Below are 24,519 nucleotides of genomic sequence, written 5' to 3'. Positions count from 1 at the left end.
AATGTTGTGATTTTTTCTTTGGTCATACATCGATTATGGAAGAAGGGGTATAGATGCAACTGAATCCTATAAATATAAAATAACAAAAAACTGAACAATCATCAAATTACACGAATGCGATAAGCACTTGCTGGATTTAGACGTAGCAATTGGTCAAAATTGTGAGCAAACAGCAATTACTCACAACATTATTATTCATCTCGCGAACTTTCTATCAATGTCCAGTGCGTAGTTGAAAAAAGAAAGCTAAATTTGTATTCAAAATATTATAAAGTAACTTAAGTTATATGCTAAAAATTTGAGCATAAATATCAAAACAAAAACGTGCTAGTATAGTTTGTAAATTTCTACAGGGGCTTTCAAGAATCTTAAAAAATAAAAATAAAAATTAAACAGTCAAAAAAGATCTAATTTTAACAACACATGAAAAAGAGATCCTTCATTTTCTGAAGATTTAGAAATTCCAGTTCTAATCCCCATGCCCTCACCTTTGAATCCTAGCCCTACTGCTTGAAACAAAAATCAACCACAGAACCACTTGGAATTCTCGATGACATGTTTTCTATGCTAATTCAATGTCACTTATAGTATTGCGTCAAGTGTCATGTTATTATTTATACTTGTGTTAAATCAAACCAAGTTGAATTATTAGAAAATTAAAGTGTAAATAATAACAAGATACTTAATACAATACTATAAGTGACATTGAGTTGGCATAGAAAACATGTCACCGAGAATCTAAAGTGACACGGAACCACTTACCAACCACTCCTTCGTGCTGCCATCACCAGCCTCTCATTTATAAAATGCAGGACCCCGGTTCTTATACCTGCTAGTTGCTCACAAATTGCTACCATTGCCCATTATTCTGCTTTCTTTTCATCACCTCTAGCGAAAAATCCTTCCTTCCTTTGTTTGTTTTTTTTGTTTTGGTCGAATATCATCTGAAAATATGGCTGGTGACAAGGTGGTTGTGTTGGGTACATATGTGAGCATGTTTAGCATGAGAGTCCAGGTTGCTCTGGGAGAGAAAGGCATCGAGTATGAATACAAAGAAGAAGACTTGGGTAACAAGAGCCCCCTTCTTCTTCAGCTGAACCCTGTTCACAAGAAAATCCCAGTTATGATTCATAACGGAAAGCCTGTTTGCGAGTCCCTTATCATTGTTCAGTACATAGATGAAGTGTGGCATGACAAGAATCCCTTGCTCCCATCTGATCCTTACCAGAGAGCTCAAGCCAGGTTCTGGGCTGACTTCGTTGACAAGAAGGTGGTAACAATTTTTTTTTCTTATGGAAACTCTAATTTTGTCAACTGATATTCAATCAGTTGTTCGGGCATGTATTTCCACTGTCTTTACCAAGATCGTCTAGTCGTGGAACTAAGCATTTCTTAACCTATTTTCACTAGATTATTTTAGGCAAACAACATAAGCAAGCATGACAAGTTAGATATGGGATAAAAATATTATGTTAAGGAGGGATTTTTCTGTTCAATTTTTTTCTGAGATAATTAAGGTGAAATGCAGGTTTATGATTCTACAAGGAGGATCTGGACCACAAAGGGAGAAGAAAAGGAGGCAGCCAAGAAGGAATTCATAGAGATTCTGAAAACATTGGAAGGAGAACTTGGAAATAAGCCTTACTTTGGAGGGGAAAACTTTGGATATGTGGATGTGGCTTTGATTCCTTTCTACTGTTGGTTCTATGCCTATGAGACCTTCGGGAATTTCAAGATTGAGTGTCCAAAGCTGGTGGAATGGGCCAAAAGATGCATGCAGAGGGAGAGCGTTTCCAAGTCCCTTGCTGATCCTCACAAGGTTTACGAATTTGTTGTGTCCTTGAAGAAGAAGCTTGGGATCGAATAAAGTCTCTTTCAACTTTTTGGCTAAATGGGGGATCGAATAAAAGTCTACGCATGAATATGTATTTGGGATTGCTTTGCCTTTTTTGGGCTTCGTAGATCTGTCTTAGAATCCTTTAGTTTTGTTTGCTTGGCTTGTGAGAATAAAAGAGATATAGCGTCGTCTTCCTGATATCCTGGACTGGTAGTAAATGATGTTTACTGCTACTACTAGGATTTCATGGATATGCTGCTGTTTATCTGCATATTATTTCTTCCACAAATTTAGAGGACAATTGTCTTTGTCCTCAGTTAAGCAGAGTGTTCGTACAATGTCCAAATTATGTTAATGCGATACTCCTTTCTTTTATTGACTTGTGAAATATGTGCACTTCATTTACAAAAAATGTTTTGCTTGGATGAAGTTGGCGAAAATCTCTACACCCAAGTCATATTAACTCTTGCGTACTGCAAAAATGGCTCACTGACCTGGGGGGCGTGGAGCTCGAAAGTTCCAGGAACGATCCGGTACCATTTCATAGTACTAGTTCAACTTAAAAATAATAAAATCATGACGACCAAATTTACTACTATTAAAAAAACAGGAATCTGTACACTCTTCTTTTCTGGGTCAACCATCAATTTTCTTTAAAAAAAACTAGCACACCAGAGAAAACTCCTCCTCCTGCTTCATACCATCCTCTGGGAAAATGGCTGGTGAAGAAGTGATTTTGTTGAGTGTCTATCCGAGCATGTTCAGTATGAGGGTCAGAATAGCACTAGCTGAGAAGGGTATCAAGTATGAACTCAAGGAAGAAGACTTGACCAACGAGCCTACTCCTTCTTGAGATGAATCCTATTCACAAGAAAGTTCCAGTTTTGATTCATAATGGAAAACCAATAGTTGAGTCCCTTATAATTGTCCAGTACATAGATGAGGTATGGCATGACATGAATCCATTGATACCATCTGATCCTTATGAGAGGGCTCAAGCATAGGTTCTGGGCTGACTTTGTTGACAAAAAGGTACCCTGCAAGATTTCTGTGTGAATTTTATATTATTCATTTTTTTTTCCGGGAGAAAGTCTTCTTTATGGAGTTAGATTTTGCATGAATTAAAAGAAAATTTTTTTGACTAACTAATAATGTTAGGTGTGAAACGGAAAATAACTAAAAGTTACACTATGCAAGAAGAAACAAATTTGACTAACTAATGGAGAAAATGCAGGTTTTTGATCCAGCAAGAGGGATCTGGGCAACAAAGGGTGAAGAGCAGGAGGCAGCCAAGAAGGAATTCATAGGGATTCGGAAAATTTTGGAAGGAGAACTTGGGGAAAAACCTTAATTTTGGAGGTGAAACTTTTGGGCTCGTGGATGTGGCTCTTATGTCTTTGAGACCTGCGGAAACTTCAAGATTGAGAGCCAATGTCCAAAGCGTGTGGCTTGGGCCAAGTTTTGGATGCAGAGGGAGAGTGTGTCTAAGTCCCTTTCTGAGCCTCACACTGTTTATGATACTGTCCTTTTTCTGAAGAAGATGTTTGGGATCGAATAGATTACCGCAAAATGTTCCATTTTCTTCCTGTAGATTATTCACGAAAATAATTTGGGAGACCAAAGAGGTTCTGGTTTTGTTGTCGAGATGCACTTGTACTGAACTTTCAATTGGGCTTTCTTGATGTAGCTTTCTTTTATCTTCTATATGATTCACAACTCGGTCCAAGGTAAAGTTCAGAACACAAAATGGTGGGAAGAGGAAGGGGCAGGAAGAGCAGGGAGGAGGAGGGATTCAAGTATAGTTTCCTGGACTCAATCGTTTATCAGCTGTTTGAAGAGTTTAAGGAAGATAATTGAAATGCATCACCCATACCATGACCAAGTGTTAGTGTTGTACAGCTCTAACTCTCGTACTGTATTCCATAGTATATGGACAAGGAGGAGTTCCAACTTCAAACCATAGAGATAGAGAATTGCCTAATCAAAATCTTGCAGAGTAGTTGAAATATTTGTTCACCTAATAGTTTCAAGTACTGAGATGCCATTATTCTGTCTCGCTTTTTATTTTACTTAAATTACACTAGATAACAACCCTTTCAAATTTCAACGGATTAAAAAAATTAATCCATCAAGTAACCTATAAAATTGACATATGAGTACTAAAAATTATACAGTTGACAAATTATACAAGTGTTCATACCAAATCAATCCTGTAACTACTCTTACTTTGATGCAAATCATCTCAAAAAATGGCTGGTGGAGTTGTTTTACTGGATGACTATCCCAATATGTTTGGCATGAGGGTCAGAATAGCACTAGATGAGAAGGGTGTGCAGTATGAATACAGGGGAGAAGACTTCAACAACAGAAGCCCTATTTCTCCAGATGAATCCTGTTCACAAGAAAATCCCAGTTCTGATCCATGATGGAAAGCCCAGTTTTTATACTGTAGGGACAAACACTTGAGTTTTCTTTTTCTACGGCAAAAACTTGAGCTTATTACTAGTGTTATTCTTAGATTCATATTTGCCCTGGTTTGTAATGTAGGAAGAAAAACTTGGGCTACAAAGGGAGAGGAGCAGGAGGCAGCCAAGAAGGAATTCATATAGAGATCTCCAAAATTTTGGAAGGAAAACTTGGAGATAAGCCTTACGTTGGAGGTGAAAATTTTGGGTACTTAGACGTGGCTCAAATAAATACCTTTCTATATTTGGCTTCATGCCTACAGACTTTTGGAAATTTCAAGATAGAGACTCAGAGTTCCCCAAGATTGTGGCATGGGCTAAAAGGTGCATGAAAAGGGATAATGTGTCAAAAATCCCTCGCTGATCCTTGCAAGGTTTATCAGAAGTATGGGATTGATTAAGAAACAAAAGTACCAATTCTTGTTGCCTTTTGTTACTCTTGACAAAAGTGTAAAATATGTTGCAAACAAGTCCAGAAGCAAATACTCTGTTTACTACTGGCAAACTTGAATCATTTGGATATGTTTCAACTGGGGAATGAAAGTTGCCGGGGATTTGCCTTGCTGTGGGAGTGTAACTGCATAAAATTATAATTATGAAACTAGTGACAATTGTTGAAAACAAAGTCTAAACAGTAAACTATTCAGTTTCAGAACAATTCAATTAGAAGAAGAAAATTATATCCATTAAAAAACTGTGCATATTATTTCATGGCTTACGAAATCACAAACTGGACCTACCAACCATATGTTTTAGCTCCAACAGGTACAACTCAGGCAATCTATTATATATACGAGTCAGTAAATGTGACACTACCCCCAATCAATTCCATTGCTTCTATCACTATCTCGTGTCCAAAGTCTCTTGTCATTTTTGCTGAAAAAATGGATGGCGGAGTGATTCTGTTGGATGCATACGTTAGTATGTTTGGCATGAGGCTAAGAATAGCATTAGCTGAGAAGGGTGTCAAGTATGAGTACAGGGAAGAGAACTTGCCCAAAAAGAGCCCATTTCTTTTCCAAATGAATCCCATTCACAAGAAAGTCCCTGTGTTAATTCTCAATGGTAAACCAATTTGTGAGTCTCTCATAGCCCTTCAATATATTGATGAGGTTTGGCATGATAAGAACCCATTGTTGCCATCTGACCCTTACAAGAGAGCTCAAGCTAGACTCTGGGCTGACTTTGTTGACGAAAAGGTACTAGGATTAGCATATGGACTGTCTCTCTGTGTTTTTTTTTTGTGTGGCTGCACATTAAAAATGAGATGAATTTGTTAAGAATTTGTTAAGAATTGGAGAATAAAAATTGCATGCTATGGTCAATTATGTTTCCATACGTATTTATTGACATCTGCAGTTGTGCAATGCAGGTCCATACTTTAGGAAGAAAAACCTGGGCTGCTAAAGGGGAAGAACAGGAGGCAGCCAAGAAGGAATTCATAGAGGCACTCAAGGTACTAGAAGGGGAACTTGGAGAGAAGCCTTACTTTGGAGGTGAAGAGTTTGGATATGTAGATGTGGCTTTGATTCCTTTCTACAGTTGGTTCCATGCCTATGAGACTTGTGGAAACTTCAAAATTGGTACTCAATGCCCAAAGTTTGTGGCATGGGCTAAAAGGTGCATGCAGAGGGAGAGCGTGTCCAAGTCCCTTGCTGATCCTGAAAAGGTTTATGACTTTGTTCTGATACTGAAGAAGCACTTTGGGGTTGAATAAAGAAACACATATAGAGCGCTTACTGCATTGCAAATCTTTTTTATTATTTACCTGTTTGATTTCTATTGCCTAAATTCCCCTTGATTGCATCAGATCACAGGTTAGGTTACTTCTTAACTTTGTCATCAGGATCAGTAGTAAACAAGCTGTCTGCTACTAGGCCATTTGCATTCAAGAAGAGCTATGAAGAAATAATTGAATCTTTCGTTATGCCTGTTTTGTGCATCACTTGACCCCTGTTAGCCATCTGAGCTTTTCTTTGAGATCTAGAATTTTGATTTTCTAAATTTGAAGCTAGTACGAACATCAAAGTTTGTCTGATCTACGAGCGAGCTACAATGGAATTAAGAAGTACTTGGAACGCGAAAGCATTGATTATTGTGACAAAAGGGTTATTACACCCTAATAATCCACTTGTAATGCAAACTGTAAATACACAAAATTCTCCAAATAATCACTCACGCTTAATATTTCAAATGGATCATGAAATATAGTCCGAGATAAATTCCCATAACAACGTAATTAAGCTAGCTTCTCCATGTTACTCCTGTCCACGAAGCTTTTGCCACAGCAACACAGATTCATAGACCTTTATGGGGTCAGCAAGAGACTTGGAAACGCTGTCCCTTTCCATACACCTCTTTCCCCAAGCCATCAGCTTGGGGCAATCAGCTTCTATACTGAATTTACCAAATTTCTCGTAGGTATAGAACCAGCTATAGTGTCCAAGAAGAGCCACATCAAGAAACCCAAAATTGTCACCTCCAAAATAAGGCTCGTCTCCTAATGCTCCTTCCTCCAGCGTCTTCAGGCAATTTATGAAGCCAATCTTTGCTGCCTGCTGCTCTTCTCCTTTTGTCGACCATATTTTACGAGCAAAACCCTCTAGCTGCAATAGGTAACATGACGCTCATGAAATCATAAAGTTAAATATACGTATTCCTGCAAACAGAAGATGATAATTTGTTACCTTTTTGTCAATGAAATCAGCCCAGAACCTAGCTTGAGCTCTGTCACAAGGATGAGAGGGCAAGAGGGAAGCTTTGCCCTTCCATACCTCATCAACATACTCAACTATAATTAGGGACTCACAAACAGGTCTTCCATTGTGGATCAAAACTGGAATTTTCTTGTAGATGGGATTCATCTTTAACAACAACGGACTTTTCTTTAAATTCATTAGATCTTCTTCCTTGGATTCATACTTGACTTCTTTCTCGGCTAGAGCAATTCTGACTCTGGTAGCGAAAATGCTAGTCAAGAAGTCCAAGAGAACCACCTCCTCACCCATTCTATCACTATGATGGCAAAAGCAAGTGACATGATCAAGATATAGTAGTTACCCTCCGCATATTTATTTTTGTTTTAAGAAAAATGCAGTTTTGGTACCTAAATTTTGATATATGAGTGTTTTTAATCCCCAAACTTTGGACAAAAGCAAATCTGATATCCAATTTTTCAACTTTTGAGCACATTGATCCAAAAAAAAAAAATTTCGAGCACATTTAGTATCTTTGATGATTTTTATCCAAATTGCTACTGAAAGCGTCACGTAATAATCACATGTCCAGCAACTATTATATTAAAAATGCCAAAAACAAAACGTTAAATATGAGACACTAATTTCAAAGACTAAATTTTACAGTTTTTGGCATTTTAGTATACAATAGTTGGTGGACACATGAGTATCACGTGATTCTTTCTGATAGGAATTTGAAAAAAATTGACTAAAGGTATTAAATGTAAAATGTGTTCGGAAGTAAAAAAAATTGGGTACCATATTTGCTTTTATCTAAAGTTCAGGGGCAAAAACAATTTATGTGTCAAAATTTGAGTACAAAAACTGTATTTTTCTTTTTTCTGGTTTGATAAAATTACTTTACACTTTGAAAAATTTTCATACATCTTGAATAAATTTTTTTTTTTTTGTTATAAGGATAGAATTTTTATAATTTAATCTAATCTAATCTGGAGAGGGAGCGACACTCGATGTGAATATAAATTCGTTGAATAATCTACTAAGTACTTTTTTGTCCATGGACGTAAGTGTCAGAAGTCGCCATCAAAATAGGTCATTGCTCCCGTCATATGAATCTCACCAAAACTAATTTTTAATACATTTTTAGAATTACCTTTTCTCACTAAAACTAATATTTTTCTGTATTAAGCTATGTGGTCAGAAACTAAGATAATGTTTGGTTTTACACTACACTTTTAATTACAATTTTGCTTTTTATTTTTCAAGCCTTTGCAATTTTACTTCGTGTTCCTCTGCCTTTTTTTTTTATTGAATCTCATTTTAATTTATTGATGATAAACGGGGATAAATTAATGTAAATACTGGAATCAAGTGTAACGCTAAAAGTATGATAGAAATTAAATCTCTCAACCTCTTCAACTTTAAAAATTCTTCTTTCTCCATGATTGTTATACTCATTTTAATCATTCCATTGAATGGATTTAGGATGTTTATCCTATATAACCTTTTTAAAATTAAAACAAAATGTATTTACATTGTGTTTCTCTGTCAAGTTTTGCATATCTGATTCCTCTATTTTTAGATGCACGTATTAATTAGTTCAAATAAACGATCTTTCACCAAATTATTTGTTCCATATATTCTTTTTGTTGTCATGTACATTGAATCCTTTGCCAATACCTTAAAATAAATAGAAATTGCTTGCTGCTTTTCACCATAAGTAATAAAACATCTAATAAATCACACAGGATTGATTTACTGGCTCCATAGATGCATCAAATTAAGAGAAAAACGTAATTTGGATTACAAACACGAGCAAAATTTGATCCTTCCCAAGTCCAAATGCAATGGAGAGATTTGTCACTTTAACAAAATTTACCGTTAAAATAAAATTTGAACTGTGACAAAATCATTTGCCATATTATTGTTACAGAACAAAGGACCATGCAACAACCCTTAATTCTTCTTCGCATTATTCGAGTCCAAAAGACATCTTCAATTCCATAATGCCTTTGTAGAGCTTGTCGGGTTCAGGAAGAGACTTGGAGACACTATCCCTCTCCATGCACCTCTTAGCCCAGGCCATCAGCTTCGGACACTCGATCTCTGCACTAAACTTGCCAACGATCTCATAGGTATACATCCAACTGCAGAGACCAATAACGGCAACGTCAAGATACCCAAACTTTTCACCCCCAAAGTAAAGTTTGTCTCCGAGGGCTTCCTCCTCCAGAGTCTTGATGGAGCTTATCAAGCCAATCTTTGCAGCTTCTTGCTCTTCTCCTTTTCTTGACCACGTGACTTGGCGGCCATATGTATACACCTGCAATTCAATTAGAGTACGTTATTTTCAAGAATCTTTCTTACACTGATAGTACATACGTACTCGTTAGTGTATCTGAATGAATACATAAGTAATATGTATTTAGATCCGTTATTGATGCATGCAGAAAAAATTAATTGAATCCTAAGCCTCTATACTGATGACATGATGGGAATAATGTGTGGGGAACTGTTTACAATAGCCGAAACCTATAGAGATTTGCTGAGGACAGGATGCCTGTTTACCTTTCTGTCAACAAAATCAGCCCAGAACCTGGCTTGAGCTCTCTCGTAAGGATCAGAAGGCAAGAGTGATGTTGTTTTACCTTTCCACGCCTCATCAATGTATTCAACTATAATGAGGGATTCGCAAACAGGTTTTCCATTGTGAATCAGAACCGGAATCATCTTGTGAATTGGGTTCATCTTCAAGAGCAACTCGCTCTTGTTGCCAGTATCTAGATCCTCACGTTTGTGCTCGTACTTAATCTCTTTTTCTTCCAGTGCAACTCTTGCCCTCATGCCATACATGCTAGTCCAGAAGTGTAACAGAATTACCTCCTCACTTGCCTCACTCATTCTTGCAAAATTTACCACAAATTCTAGCGGGTAGAATAGGTGCTGGTACGCATTTACATTGGAAATGTATACTTGAGTATTTAAACTCGAACTTGATACTCCACTTAAGATTAAATTATTCACTTGCCATTTGATCTGGTAAAATGCCGTCCTCAGTCCTCAGCCTCGATCTTGCCACCTTGTATATTCTAGTGTTGATCGCTTATCGACGGAGAATCCAATATTAGTTCCATCAAAGCCTCGTGAAGTTGTCCTCTCAGATTATGACATTAACTTGGAAAATTTAAAACCCCTGTTTGGATCGTACTTTTAAAAACTTTTTTTTTTTTAGAAAAATATATTGTAACGATTTGATACATGTGAGATAAAAAAATAATTGAGAAATGTGTTTATAAAAAAACGTAAAAATTTTGCTTGTGCAAATTAAAGTAGTCGGGCTCTTTTAATTTATTTGCTTCAAATGACCCTGCAGGTTTAAAGGGTGTCTTGAGTAATCAGCCTTTTTGCTAAGCTTTAGTTAATTCTGAGCCAATAATGCAAAAAAGGAATTTACAGAATTTATCTTTCTCAAAAGAGTACTTTCAAAAATGCATCTTTTTTTTTTTTTAGTAGCATTGATTGAACTAATAGCACTCACTCGAAATATGTCAAAAATCTTCTCAACATTTTTCTTTTGCATGAAGTGCTTAATCACCAGGGACAAACAAATTCTCCTAAATCAGTTTTTTTTTTTTTTTGAAGATTTCATATGGCGTCGAACATCACGTCAAAAATATACTAAACTCAATTTTGCAAGTTAGAACGAGTAAAATCATTCCGAACTCCAAAAAAGTGAAATGCATGAATACTTTAAGATCAAGTTTGATTCTTACGTAGCCGAATTTGCCTTTGATTTGACTAGGTTCTAAACTTTCACTGCTGTCGGGACTCGAAAGCTCTCCTTCTCCCTCAGCTCTTTCCAGAATGGACAGACACCGAAGAAGAAAGAAGAATGAACCGCCATGCCAATGTTTGGTTGATGTCACCGGCTTCCATTTCCCAACATAAAATGGCTCAACGTACAAGATCAAAACTTACGGCTCTGAGTCGTTTGGTTGATGCTAATTGGATGAGATTACTTTTTAAGTTCTTTTTTTTTTTTTCCCTTATTTTCTGTTCTTTTTAAAGAAAAAAAATTTGTTGTACCATAATTTTTGTCATTACGGGCAGGGGTTTTAGCAATCGTTCCACGCAATGAACCATGGACTATAGATATATATATATATATATATATATATAGTGGGTTGTGGATCATAAATTTATTTTCTACAACCACTAAATGTGAATCAAGAACTCTTTTTGCCAACACATTTGGCAATGACTTGGCTGCTGTAACCCTGTAACTATCTGGAATTCGGGACAGGAACTGATGCAGTACTTGGTTAAGCAATTCGCTTATGCAAAAGACATTCATCGTTTTGAAGAAGCACAACAGATATTAGCAACTTGTATGATCAATGAATGCATCATCTATTAATAGTTAGTATCATCAGCAGCGATTTGCAACTACTAAGCTAAAGTAATCATCCTCGTTGTGCTGCTAAAACTCAGGCTCAGGAGAAAAGGAAGCTTCTCTTGTAGTATCTGCATTTCTGGATTATGAAATATGATGTGTAGCCCAAAAGTAAAACTTCAAACATCCATGGTAATGCATATTGAGGTAGAAATACAGCAGCACAAATTCTAATTCTGTAATATCATGCAAAATCAACCATGCTTCAAAAGTTGATCTCGCTTAATCAAAAAATTTCCCTTTTTCTGCCTAACATTGTGGCTCAAGAAGGCCAAAAAAATAGAAAAGGACAAGTTTAACTGATGCAGTTAAACCATTGTAAGGAAATAAGAGAAGACCTTTCCTAGCTATTGTAAACCATTGTAGTTAAACCAAACTATCAATTTCTACTGTACCCTTTCCTAACTACATTCCTGGCTCCTCATGATCTTTCAGATATGAAAGAAAAGCAAGAAACAGAAGAAGAAAGAATCCACCATATAAATACCAATATCCTCCTCCACCATTTCCACCACTGCCTCCTCCGCCACCTCTTCCAGGACCTCCACCACCTCCTGGAGGAACTCTAGGGCCATTGTCACTGAGCTTCGGTGCCATTATATCACCTGATGCATAGCCACGTAAATATAGTACATATCTAGAAGCAAATGCAAAACTTCCTATGCCTAATTAAAATGTTGTAATTGGGTGAAACAGAGCTGGCAGCGAGCATATGCATAAAAGATTAAGCAACAAAAATCCACAAGATGAAATACAATTATGAATATTACCTTTAATTCGAGGCATCGTAAGTGTTGGATGTCTTTCTACACTGGCTAGAGCTTGTATGGCAACACATCTTGCAGCCTGCAAAAGAAATTCATGGCAGAACTAAGAAAAATAAACTGGCGGGATTACTATTATGTGATTATTAACATGCGACAGAAAAATTGGAAAACTGAAAGCAATGCAGCATGGCAACATTTAATTAAGCTCTAGTACCATCCGGTAAGGATAAACAAGACGAATTTGTTACAGCAAACTTACCAAAGATGATTGAAAGATCATTGAGGCCGACTTTCTCTGATTTTTATGTCTCATGGATCTTGCTTCACCAAACGGTTCGCGTGCTGCGGCGCACATCTGCAATGTTTTACAGTCCAATGTCTTGATAAACTTTAACTGATTTTTCTTCTTGGACTGACGCTTGATTTTCGCTACAAGAAAGCATCAAAGATTATTCGACAAAATCAGTCGCAGTTGTTTCCCTAACCATACCCCATTAAAGATTCAACCATTGCATAAATATCACATTTTAGTACAACTGAACTTTAGCATACCAAAACACAACAATTTGGGTTGATGTTAACAGAAACTTTGTAATGATAACAAGAAGAAGAATTGACACCAACTGGTTAAATTTGCGACATAGATTACCTGAGAAAATAGCATGACTTGGTGGTATTTCTGGTGCAGGGATGGTGATCCTACTTCCACTCCCAGTTATCATCGACATGCTGGTAAACCAAAGGAATTACCTGGAACGAAAGTTCATCTTTTACCACAACACCAACTAGAATGTACTTTTGATCATAAATTTCTTGATCCTGGTCTCATAACCCTGTTCCAATTTCCACTAAGAAAATAGCAAGAGCAAACGGCCAAAACATCCCACAAGGCAACAAAAGCTTCTCTTTTCTATCCAAAATCCACAAAAATCTTTTCTTTGGTATCAGACTACAGAGAACATCACAACTTCTGATTACAATCCAACAGTAAAATAGATAACCGCAATCTAAAACTGCGGTTACTGACCATGTTTAAGCCGTAACAAAAGGCCCGTTCTTCCCACAACCAGAATATTAATCTATAAAGCATCCAACCCTGCTTGAGAAAAGGAAGTATTTATTCCACTTTGACCCCTTAAGTTTTTTACACCAAGTTTTCATTTTGGACACTTTAAAGGTTCAAAAGCATCCTAATTCATCCAAAATTGTTCAGAGTATCAACAAAAAACTTTCATACAAGTTCATGCACATGATCATCGCGTCATATACAACACGCATGGACATTCATCAATATCATCGAACAGGTGGTAATCACGAGCGGAACCATACCACAGCGGACAAGGTCTTACCGTTTTTAAAAAGAAATAGCAAGTTTGACCGGGTTCATAAAAAATTGACAGGAATTTCCTTAAAAGATCTGCACCAAACAAACACAAAGAAAAAGGGCCAATTTTATTCAAGTACAGAATGGTAGACGATCGTGAAAGGGAGAAATAGTAGGGAAGTGAAGGTCGGGAAACATACAGGGGCCCCGGCCGCCGAGGGGGGGGATGTGGTGGTGGAAAGTTGGAAACAGAGGAGGAGCGAGGCAAGGGGAGGAAGAAGAGACAGTGAAGAAGACTATTGGACCAGGCCAACTTGCTTGTTTCGTAAGCAAAAACTTTTAAAAACCTAAATTTCATTGGAAATAGGCCAAGAGCGGAGAGCCCAATCAAGCCCAAAGGGAGCATTTCTTTGGCAATTGGCCCAGATCTCAATGACGGCCGAGGGAACGTCTAGTTGCGGATCGTGTGATCAAAGAAAGTTTGCATTTTACTAATCCTTTGATTTGATTGCTGTTATCGTTATTGTAGTTTACTAGGGGGGAGCGCGGGTGTTTGGTACCTGTAGGGAACAAGATTTTTTTGTTAAATAAATAATAGTACATTGTGAGAAGAAATAAAATTTAATACGAAAAGATAAACAATATAATCAATCAATTCACACAGAGTTACAATAAAACTGTGTCAAATTGAAGGTCGTTGAAAATGCAGAAAGGCAAAGCAACACATAAAGCTAACTTTATTCCAAAATCCCCACCTAGAGTTCTTTCTTGCTGTTGTTTCAAACCTATAAGATTATAACCAACCCAGACCAATTGGGGTTAGGCGATGAGAAAAATGCTATCTTGTAGCTAGGCAACGCGATAAGAGTCGCTAATTGTAGGTACTAAGAACACATCGACAAAATTAAGGAAGGAACTGAAAAATTGAGAGGGTGAAATCTAACCTCATACTGAACCACCAGGAGTAGCTGGGGATTGAAGAGCTTTTTGAGTTGATTAGTATGAAGTCAGGTAGAATTATCCCAATCCTAGAATGCAAACAAGGAGAAACTGATAATCAACCGTTTAGACATTAACATACCAACGGTTCAACAATTGAATTGGGTGTAATTAATGACAAAATAATAGGTAATTTTAGAGTTGAGCTCGAGTGGAAGAGAAAACGATGAGGCAAATCATTGTAGACAAAGGCAAAAAAGGAAAACTTAACTCCTGAAACTGAAAAGGGATAAACTAACCAACGTTTGTTGCTCATAAATGTAAATTATAAATGATAGAGAAATGGGTTCCTACCATTGATAGAGAAAGCGTTGGCACATTTCCTAAATCCGATTGTCATTCAAACGTTTCAGACAAAGCAACATCTCAAACGGTTATCTATGGCTGAAAAGGGGAATTATTAGTAGTTAAGGGATATTCCGGTAATTACACTAACACACAAACCTATATGGGTTGTACAAAATGCAAAAACGGTTGCACACTAATTACATATTCCATCAATACCCAGATGGTTCATCAATGACAACTTTAAATGTATTAAATGGGGTCATTTCAGTAAACATACCCAAATACATGCTTCCTTAACTTGTACCTAAACCTTTTAAACTAATACACAATATGTACATTCCCAGAAAGCCCCCACCTATGCGGTTGAAATTCAACATATTTTTTGACCAAAACTCAATCTTATATAGTATAAGGATATATTTTCCCTGATTTTTTAAAGAACTTTTGAAATATTTTAATAGTTGAGAAGTGCCTATGGCGTGACATTATAGAAAATTATAATAGGAAATAGTATTTTAATGGATATGTCTAGAATTTAGAAATAAAAAAAAAAGAGAAGAAAATTGGGTTTGGGAGGCTAAAATATCGGACCGTTTGGAACCTAAATTTTTTGAAAATTTATTTAAAACTTTACTGTAGATCACTGTAGAAGTTATAGAACAACTTTTGTAAGATTAAAAAACTTTGTTTCCTTTTCATTTTTTTTCTTTCTTTTTCTTTTTTCTTTTCTTTCCTCACTTCCCGCTTCTTCTCCCTTCCCCTTCCCTCTCCCCCTCACCTCCCCTGTTCCTCTCCTGAAACTGCCGCACAAACAGTCTGCAATAGAATTTTTTTTTTTTTTTTTTGCATTTTCTCTCCCCACCTCCTACCCGCCACCCCTTGCCTGAAATTCCTTCACCTGCCAGCGATGGAGGAGCAACAAAAACTGCTTCATCTGCTTCTAATTTTCCTTCCCGTGTTCCTCCCATCTTCTCTCCTCCTCTTGCTGCACAGATCAGGTAGTCAAAAAAATTTTTTTTTTTTTGCAATTTTCCCTCTCCCCTTCTCCTCCCCCTCCCCCGCCACCCTCACCCTAAGTTTCAAAAAAAAAAAAAAAAAAAAGAAGCCGCTGCCGAAGTTTATATCAGTACAACTTAGCCTTCCGTTGGGCAATCTGGTGCGATCTGGTCTTGCTACCAGATCGCCCAGGGGGGAAGGGGAAGAGTAGTGGGGGAAAGGGAGAGGGAGAAAAAAAAAGGGGAAGGATCAAATCGGAGGATGGCGGGGGAAGAAGAGGGGGAGAGGGAGAAAGGAAAAAATAAAAAAAGGAAGATCGGCACCGAAAGAGGTGATCGGCACCGGAGGTGGTGGTGGGTTCGGGTGGGGGAGGAAGAAAAAGAAAAAGGGAAGAGAAAAAAAAAATTTTTTTGTGTGTTTTGGGTATTTTGAAGTATGTAGGTAAAAAACGTTGAAAAGTTTTTTGGAGTTCCTATAGCAAAAATTGTTAAAAAACTAGTAGCATACAAACTTGCAAAAAAACTAAGGTTCCAAACAAGCCCGATCATTTTACTATCTCCCAATTGCTTTAATCATTATGATTAATTTTGGTTGCAATGAACTTGTTCCAAATTCTATTCAAATTTCTTGGTTACATGCATCAGGACTCATGTGTTTTCACAAAAACTAGTAATTACAATTCCAAAAAAAAAAAAAAAGCACCAGTCTGCTTTTTTAATCAACAGCGAACATGTAATTTTTTTTAAAATAAAAAGCAAATTTTATTAACGGGTGACAGTGGACATCTAATTGATGAAAATATGACTGCACTTATTATTTGACCAATTATAAAAATGCCCTATAGTACTTTTCAAAAATGATTTTTTTTCTATAATAAAGCATTCAATTTTGATTGCTAAAACTCAATACGTCTCTACTTAAAGCAGGCCCTGCACGAGTTGGGAAATGGAAGGGATTCATCCAATCCATCAATCCCAATAGTTTCTTTTTCTATACAGCGGTCAGAAATTTGCACACCAACGTGGATCCATGACCACAAAACAGTCAATTGGGTGGGTAGGCTGCTAATCCATGTCATGATAATCGTAACTACCAATTCAATCTTTTTGCTCTGTGATTATACCATTTCAACCTTGGTGAACTTCTATATTTTACTCCTCCCACGGCATCTCCGGTTGAACTTTTTTGGTAATTCATTCTTTCCTCCTCCTCCTCCTCCTCCTCCTCCTCTCTACTCTCTCTTCTCATTTGTTGCTAATTTATCCGCTATTCCTGTTCTTCCTTCTTGCTTATAAGAAGAGGGCTTGTTTAATTTTGAAAAAAATATTTCAATCTTTTGAAATAACTTTTTAGAACAGTGCTATTTAACACGACTCAAGTTTGATCCAATTACATCCCCATTCTTGTTAGCATTGTTTGGGTTTTTTTCAACACATTTTGCATTCTGCCAAAAAAAAAAAAGTATCTGATTAAAGATTGCAAAACTACTGCAAACAAAAGAAATGACTGACCAAAGCTGCCATACAAATTGAAGAGGCAGCATTTCTTCCCACTTTTAAGGCCTATGGGTGTTGAACCACCAAATGGTTGACTAAATTTGCTTATTCAACAAACAGGGAACGCAGAATCGAATACCCAGATTTTTGTACCAACACCCAAGAGGAACATATACCCATTCATCCTTTTTGCATGAATCAGATGAGCATGCAAAAAGGAAAAAAACTAATACTACATTATAAAGATAGCTAGGCAACTAGTGATAGAGCAAGTCTAAACGATTAAAAGAAGCTCAGGGAATTATGGATCTTGAACAAGTTTATGATGTCATCGCTCAATCACAAAACCATGAAAATTTACTCTTGAAAAAACATGAGCATTTGAATAAATTCAAAAGGCAAAACCAAAGAAGTAAAAAAAAAAAAAAAAAAAAAACTCAACGAATTCTTTCTTTTATACAAGGAGGATTTCTTGAAAGTCCTGGAGTTTTGTTGAGAGCGGCTTTGCATTGCATGGGAATAAAAAGGCAAAAGGGCTAACGGTGAATTTTACGGTCTATTTCAATTGTCGTGCATTGTCGTCTTGGCGTGGCTAAGGCCTGGCCCAATTCAACGTTCTGTTCTTTTGAAACAAGTACTGGCCCAATTATAAATATTAATTTGTTGGCTCCGAGTGGGTTAACGCATACTAAAAAACGGCCCATCCTTGCAGCGTTGTGCCATTTGTAAAAGTCGCTCGTCTTCGTCTTTACTAAGGTTCTTACATAAAAATGTGTGAACTTTCTTTTCTAAAGCCTAATGGTGTCATACTATGCTAGGTAAAGAGAACGTATTCACTTGTAACTTCTTGAAGAATTAATAACGGCTCAAATTCTTATAGTTTGGTAAAAAATTTAGGTGATTCAAATTCTGATTTGGGATTATTATTATTATTTTTGGTTTATGGGTGTAACTTTGATTCATTCATTTAACTCTCGACGGCTCATGAATTTGAATTACTGTTTTATGTATTGACAGTGTACATATTATTAGGGTAGAATGCATGTCATATATAAAAAAAAAAGATTAGATTTTAAATTCAAATTGTAATTAATTATCAGACACCTAAATTGGACGGTGTATACATTGTTAGTATATAAAAAAATTAATCTTACAATATATGTTCACATCAAATAGGAACCTAAAAACAGTGCCTCTAAGGGAAAAGTCCATTTAATTGCTTCAACCATTTTTTTAAGTTCTTTTTTTTTTTTCATTTTCAAATTAGAGTGAAATTTATGTTCTCTGTACATCTAAATATAAAAAGAAAAAGAATGCTAGTCCAATTTTATTGTCCACGGCCGACAGAGAGTTAGTGGAAGCATGAATGGATTGGTGTCCATGGTTTTGCCGATAAGGCAACAGGAAGATGAGTAAACAACTAAACATGAACACCAATCTTTAGTGATTCAGTCAAATATAGGCACCTTAAATGAAAACAGTCCGCAACCAAACACAAAAAAAAAAAAAAAAATAAATCAACTTTTGGTAGCCAACAGTCCTCAAAGATTAGATGGTTGATGTCATTTCATTTTGGTCATCTGCCAAAAAAATTCTGTGCTCTAGAAGGAGATTGCATATAGTTTTCCAAGGTTTGCCAAACCCATTGATATAAAAGTAGGCAGGTGCTAGAGATTCCAATTCATCCCTCCACTATGGACTCATCTCCTCTTTGAAGTCTATCTTCAAATCATGACATTCCACACTAGTAGTTATTTGTTACAGGTAAAAGAAACGAGACAAGACCCAAAAAAAAAAAGGGGGTGGTGAAAAGAGAGGATACCGAATATACCAGAATCCTAATTGGCAATTGAAAATTTTCCCATATTGTTAGGCCAAGAAGCAATGTGGCCTGAGATCATGATCCGAGAATTCCCATGACAAATCTCAATCTTTGTCCCGAGTTAGTACACATACATGGTACAAAGTCCAATCCAGTTTCCACCCCACTAAAGCATCAAAATTTTCAAACCTTACACAAGAAAAAAAATGATGATCATGAGTGCAAGAAGAAGAAGAAGAAGAGGAGACTAGAAGCAAGTGGCTGTGCAATTTCTGCAGCAAACCACCAACAGCACTCACTCGCATGCACATTCATGTACTCACAACTGTAAAGTTTCCGTTGACTCTTTTATCTGTCTCTCGTTTGGATCGTGACCTTCACGGTCCATCTCTTGCTTCTTGCCTTATCAATCAGTCACGGAAAGAAAAGAAATGCATTATTTTCCCCCACCCTCTAGTCTCTAGGCCATGCTCTTTCTCTCCTACGCCTTATCCTTTTCTTTCTATTGCTCATCAGTATCATCATTGCTATTCACGCTTGAACTAAAATCAAATTCCCATTAGAACAGGGCCCTTCTTCTATTTTTGTTAGTTCTTGCCGCGTATGCTGGTCCTTCGCGCTCCATTGGTTGGACTAATATTGAAATTGAAGGGTCATGGCTAAGGCACATTTGAACATTTTGGTCTATGGTCCTCTGTATCCTGTTGCAGAGTCCTTCATAAAAGCTTTCTTTATGCAATCAGGCTTTTGTCTTTAGGCCTCTGTAGCACTTCGACTGTTACTCGACTGTCTGTCTTCATTCAGATTGTCTAGCTTTGCTTATCTGCTACTTATCATCCTCAACAACCCAAGTAGTCTGTCTAATTTACTAGACTTATCTTAAATTAGAGATTGAAGTGAACAATAATTCCCTTACTCAGGATTCTTTTAGATTCTTTCGATTAATATCAGTGAGTGTATCTTTCTTCCATACATTTCTTGTTAGTCCCTTGTGAATAGACAATGCTGCAGGATCATCGGGCAAGTGCAATTTGATCTTTCTGCAGGCCTTCTAATTTTTCATTTTCGCTTTCCATCACGTGACCTTTCTTGCTTTTTTCCACCGAAAATGGAAAACAGTTTGATTTTTGAAATTCAAAAGCATTTGTTACTATTCTTGATCTGTAGCTGCATGGTCATCTCTGTTCAATCTGTGAATGAAGAGGGATCAATTCTCTTGGACTTCAAAAGTTTCCTTTCAGACCCCAGTGGCAATCTGCAAAGCTGGGATGGTTTGGATTCTAATCCTTGTAACTGGACTGGTATAGGCTGTACTGATGAATATAAGGTGACTTCCATAAATCTCAGTCGCCTGAACTTGTCCGGTGCTCTATCTTCAATCATTTGTAAGCTTCCTTACTTAACTGAGTTCAATGTATCGACAAACTTCATTTCCGGTCCCATTCCTGCTGATTTTGCAATCTGTCGTAGTCTTGAGATTTTAGACCTTTGTACAAATAGGCTCCACAGCAAAATTCCAGCCCAACTTTACAACATTACATCCCTCAGGGAGCTTTATCTGTGTGAGAATTACATTTTTGGAGAAGTCCAAGAGGAAATTGGAAATATGGCTTCAATTGAAGAGCTTGTAGTTTACAGTAACAATCTTACTGGAATAATTCCATCATCCATTGGCAGATTGAAAAGGCTTAGGATCATAAGGGCAGGTCGAAATTATCTGTCGGGTCCAATTCCAGCAGAAATTAGTGAATGTGAGAGCTTGGAAGTCCTTGGACTGGCTGAAAACCAGCTGGAAGGTTCTTTTCCAGTTGAGCTTCAAAAGCTTGTCAATCTTACCAGCTTGATTCTCTGGAAGAATCTTTTTTATGGTGAGATTCCTCCTGAAGTTGGAAATTTTTGTAGGTTAGAATTACTTGCTTTGCATGAAAATGCATTCATTGGCTCCCTCCCTAAAGAGCTGGGGAAGTTATCTCACCTGAAAAGATTATACGTGTACACAAACCAAATAAATGGAACAATCCCAAGAGAATTGGGGAATTGTTCAAGTGCATCTGAGATTGATCTTTCTGAAAATGACTTGACTGGCTTCATCCCAAAGGAGTTGGGACAAATTCCGAATCTTTGGTTGCTTCATCTTTTCGAAAATCTCTTACAAGGAGATATTCCGAGGGAGCTAGGACAGTTGAAGCAGCTCAGTAAATTAGATTTGTCAATAAATAATTTGACTGGAACTATCCCTGTAGAGCTTCAAAACCTGCAGAGCTTGGAGAATTTACAGCTTTTCGACAATCATCTTGAAGGGATCATTCCTCCGTCACTTGGACTAAATAGCAGGCTTCAAGTTGTTGACATGTCCATGAACAATCTTGTAGGCAGCATACCAGCACAGCTTTGCAGGTACCACACAATGATGTTTCTTAGCCTTGGGTCAAATAATTTGTCTGGAAACATTCCACATGGCCTAAAAACTTGCAAATCTCTGGAGACACTCATGTTGGGAGACAATCTGCTCACTGGAAGCCTTTCGATTGAATTGTCCAAACTTCAGAATCTTTCGGCTCTTGAGCTCTTTCATAACAGGTTTTCAGGATTCATACCCCCAGAAGTAGGCAATCTAACGAATTTAGAAAGGTTGCTCTTGTCAGGCAACTATTTCTTTGGAAATATCCCTTCTGAGATTGGTAAACTTGTGAAGCTTGTTGCATTCAACGTCTCTTCTAATCGACTTTCTGGGGGCGTTCCTCATGAATTGGGAAATTGTGTCAAACTTCAGAGGCTTGACCTTAGCGGGAACTTATTCACAGGATATCTTCCAGAAAAACTTGGAATGCTGACAAATTTGGAACGACTCAAGCTGTCAGATAATAAACTTAATGGATTAATCCCAAGTAGTTTAGGAGGCCTAATACGACTTACTGAACTAGAAATTGGGGGCAACTTCTTTTCCGGGAATATTCCTGTTGAGCTTGGGAAGCTTACTGCTCTTCAGATATCCCTCAACCTTAGTCATAATATGCTCAATGGCACCATTCCTGTCAACCTGGGGAGCTTGCAGATGCTTGAATCTCTCTATCTCAATGACAATCAGCTTTCTGGTGAAATTCCCAGTGCAATTGGAGGCTTAATGAGTCTCACTGTCTGCAACCTCTCCAACAACAACCTGGTTGGGATAATACCAAACACCCCTGCTTTCCAGAAGATGGACCCAAGCAATTTTGCTGGAAATGCAGGTTTATGCGGACTGGGTTCATATCATTGTCATCCATCCACTAATACCTCATCAGCCCCAAAATTGAGCTGGTTGAAGCAAGGTTCTTCCAAGGAAAAATTGGTTAGCATTGTCTGCGCTATTGTTGGATTGATCTCTTTGACTTTCATTCTCTCTCTTTGTTGGGTTATAAAGCACCAAAAACCTTCTTTTATCTCACTTGAAGATCAAGTAAGACCTGAAGTCTTAGAAAACTATTACTTTCCAAAAGAAGGTTTCACATATCAGGACATTGTGGAAGCTACTGGCAACTTCTCAGACGGTGCAGTGATAGGAAGTGGAGCCTGTGGCACAGTCTACAAGGCCGTAATGGCTGATGGTGAGGTCATTGCTGTTAAAAAGCTGAAAGGCCGTGGAGAGGCACCTAGCTCGGACAATAGCTTTCATGCTGAAGTATCAACTCTTGGCAAGATTAGGCACAGGAACATTGTAAAGCTTTATGGCTTCTGTTATCATCAGGATTCCAATCTTCTCTTGTACGAGTACATGGAAAATGGAAGTCTAGGAGAACTTTTGCGTGGCAGCAGAAGTTGTTTGCTGGACTGGAACGCGCGCTACAAAATTGGTCTTGGAGCAGCTGAAGGTTTATGCTATCTTCATTACGATTGTAAGCCCCAGATCATTCACAGAGATATAAAATCAAACAACATTCTCCTTGACGAGTTGTTCCAGGCACATGTTGGAGATTTTGGCTTGGCAAAGTTGATTGACTTATCCTACTCAAAGTCCATGTCTGCTGTTGCTGGCTCATATGGCTATATTGCCCCTGGTAAGAATATTACAAGTGATTCTGATGCTTTCTTCCTCGTGATTCAATTATAGCTTAATGTAGTGCTGATACTTCCTCTATTCTAGTAATGGTCTTGGACAAGCATCAGTATTTCACCCTGGGCATTTTCTGAAAAAAATGAACATCTGTAATAAACATCGTGTCTGATAAAAAAGATGTTGTGTCGAGCATAACATTAAGCTGTAAGAAGTTCTATCGTTGCTAATTTTTCTTTTGGACACTGAGGAATATCTGTGGCTTTTCTCTTCATTGCAGAATATGCTTACACACTGAAAGTTACAGAGAAATCTGATATCTATAGCTTTGGAGTTGTTTTATTGGAACTAATCACTGGGAAGTCTCCTGTTCAACCTCTTGATCAAGGAGGCGATTTGGTCACTTGGGTAAAACGATCAATTCATAAAGTTGTACAAATTTCAGAAGTGTACGACAAACGGCTAGACCTCAGCGTAAGGAGGACAAGTGAAGAGATAGCTCTTGTTCTTAAGATCGCATTGTTCTGTACCAGTACCTCTCCTCTCAGCAGACCAACAATGCGAGAAGTCGTAGCCATGCTGATTGATGCTAGGGAGAATGCGAGCAATTCACCATCATCTCCAACATCGGAAACTCCCTTGAACGAGGATGGCTCTTATAAAGGTAGCTAAATCCTCTCATCTCATATGTTTGTGCATTATGCCCATTAGTCCTCAACTTGGCTTGCCTACTTTGTATCAGTGCCAATGGTGATAAATGTGTTATCAGGAGGTTGGAATAACATTGAGTATCTACTGTACATTTTGCAGGTTTTAATGAGCCATGAGTTCTGCTTCATCCTAGGAGAATAGCAGATGCAGATTTTGTACTCCTGGGTTTTTATTTGTTTATTTTTATTAGGCATCAGTATGTGGAGGCAAGTTAATATGTATCAATCATTTGAATGCCATATGATTCCTAACATGTAAAAAAAAGATGTTCACATTCAATGACAAAAATCTCATGTTTCTCAATCTCATGTCCTATTCAAGAAAAGAAAAAAGGACGAACAAAATGCAAATATGTATATCGATTTGCCCCTGTGAATTTAAAGAGATGCATCTTTCGTGCAAGTAACAGTTTATGCTGCTTTCCCGGATCCAAGATCACTTCAAATTATTACCATTAATGTAATGATTAGAACGAATAACCATTAACTCATCTTCAGTTACACTCAGAAACCTTTTCAAGACCTCTGTCTAATTGAATTACGTCTTCATAGGATGATCATATATATGCAGATGTAATGATTCGTCTTCCTTTCATTCAATGGTAACATCAGTTTGTGTTAAACTTCTGACTT

The 24,519-nt window shown here is 37.4% G+C and overlaps 6 protein-coding genes and 1 pseudogene across 7 annotated transcripts; 4 read left to right on the top strand and 3 right to left on the bottom strand.

Annotated features, from left to right (window-relative positions):
- The first annotated feature begins 823 nt into the window (after nucleotides 1-823).
- LOC140007810 (probable glutathione S-transferase) lies at nucleotides 824-2,212 on the top strand. The gene is made up of 2 exons (XM_072051175.1): nucleotides 824-1,270; nucleotides 1,529-2,212. The coding sequence occupies exons 1-2, from the start codon at nucleotides 953-955 to the stop codon at nucleotides 1,865-1,867; spliced, it is 657 nt and encodes a 218-aa protein (XP_071907276.1). The 5' UTR covers nucleotides 824-952; the 3' UTR covers nucleotides 1,868-2,212.
- A 112-nt stretch (nucleotides 2,213-2,324) lies between these two features.
- LOC113690822 (probable glutathione S-transferase parC) lies at nucleotides 2,325-3,719 on the top strand (annotated as a pseudogene).
- A 1,427-nt stretch (nucleotides 3,720-5,146) lies between these two features.
- On the top strand, nucleotides 5,147-6,229 carry LOC140007809 (probable glutathione S-transferase parC). The gene is made up of 2 exons (XM_072051174.1): nucleotides 5,147-5,501; nucleotides 5,675-6,229. The coding sequence occupies exons 1-2, from the start codon at nucleotides 5,187-5,189 to the stop codon at nucleotides 6,017-6,019; spliced, it is 660 nt and encodes a 219-aa protein (XP_071907275.1). The 5' UTR covers nucleotides 5,147-5,186; the 3' UTR covers nucleotides 6,020-6,229.
- A 142-nt stretch (nucleotides 6,230-6,371) lies between these two features.
- LOC113690819 (probable glutathione S-transferase) lies at nucleotides 6,372-7,336 on the bottom strand. Its single transcript, XM_027208895.2, has 2 exons — nucleotides 6,990-7,336; nucleotides 6,372-6,908 (listed from the first exon to the last, which is right to left on the bottom strand). The coding sequence occupies exons 1-2, from the start codon at nucleotides 7,308-7,310 to the stop codon at nucleotides 6,561-6,563; spliced, it is 669 nt and encodes a 222-aa protein (XP_027064696.2). The 5' UTR covers nucleotides 7,311-7,336; the 3' UTR covers nucleotides 6,372-6,560.
- A 1,442-nt stretch (nucleotides 7,337-8,778) lies between these two features.
- On the bottom strand, nucleotides 8,779-9,989 carry LOC113690075 (probable glutathione S-transferase parC). Its single transcript, XM_027207892.2, has 2 exons — nucleotides 9,567-9,989; nucleotides 8,779-9,321 (listed from the first exon to the last, which is right to left on the bottom strand). The coding sequence occupies exons 1-2, from the start codon at nucleotides 9,897-9,899 to the stop codon at nucleotides 8,971-8,973; spliced, it is 684 nt and encodes a 227-aa protein (XP_027063693.2). The 5' UTR covers nucleotides 9,900-9,989; the 3' UTR covers nucleotides 8,779-8,970.
- Nucleotides 9,990-11,563: 1,574 nt separating this feature from the next.
- On the bottom strand, nucleotides 11,564-13,876 carry LOC140007808 (uncharacterized). 2 transcript variants are annotated; one of them, XM_072051172.1, is made up of 6 exons: nucleotides 13,743-13,876; nucleotides 13,568-13,635; nucleotides 12,868-12,968; nucleotides 12,478-12,647; nucleotides 12,222-12,297; nucleotides 11,564-12,056 (listed from the first exon to the last, which is right to left on the bottom strand). In XM_072051172.1, the coding sequence occupies exons 3-6, from the start codon at nucleotides 12,944-12,946 to the stop codon at nucleotides 11,857-11,859; spliced, it is 525 nt and encodes a 174-aa protein (XP_071907273.1). In that variant the 5' UTR covers nucleotides 12,947-12,968; nucleotides 13,568-13,635; nucleotides 13,743-13,876; the 3' UTR covers nucleotides 11,564-11,856. The 2 variants fall into 2 exon arrangements, with proteins under 2 accessions (XP_071907273.1, XP_071907274.1); XM_072051173.1 differs by lacking the exon at nucleotides 13,568-13,635 and having other exon boundaries at nucleotides 13,743-13,870.
- Nucleotides 13,877-19,594: 5,718 nt separating this feature from the next.
- LOC113689674 (uncharacterized) lies at nucleotides 19,595-24,190 on the top strand. Its single transcript, XM_027207409.2, has 3 exons — nucleotides 19,595-23,180; nucleotides 23,457-23,840; nucleotides 23,987-24,190. The coding sequence occupies exons 1-3, from the start codon at nucleotides 20,252-20,254 to the stop codon at nucleotides 24,001-24,003; spliced, it is 3,330 nt and encodes a 1,109-aa protein (XP_027063210.2). The 5' UTR covers nucleotides 19,595-20,251; the 3' UTR covers nucleotides 24,004-24,190.
- Nucleotides 24,191-24,519: the final 329 nt, after the last annotated feature.

The sequence above is a fragment of the Coffea arabica genome, chromosome 5c, assembly GCF_036785885.1.
Source record: "Coffea arabica cultivar ET-39 chromosome 5c, Coffea Arabica ET-39 HiFi, whole genome shotgun sequence".
Lineage (NCBI taxonomy): Eukaryota > Viridiplantae > Streptophyta > Magnoliopsida > Gentianales > Rubiaceae > Coffea > Coffea arabica.
Note: the sequence above shows the minus strand (reverse complement) of the source record. Positions and strands in the feature narration are given on the sequence as shown.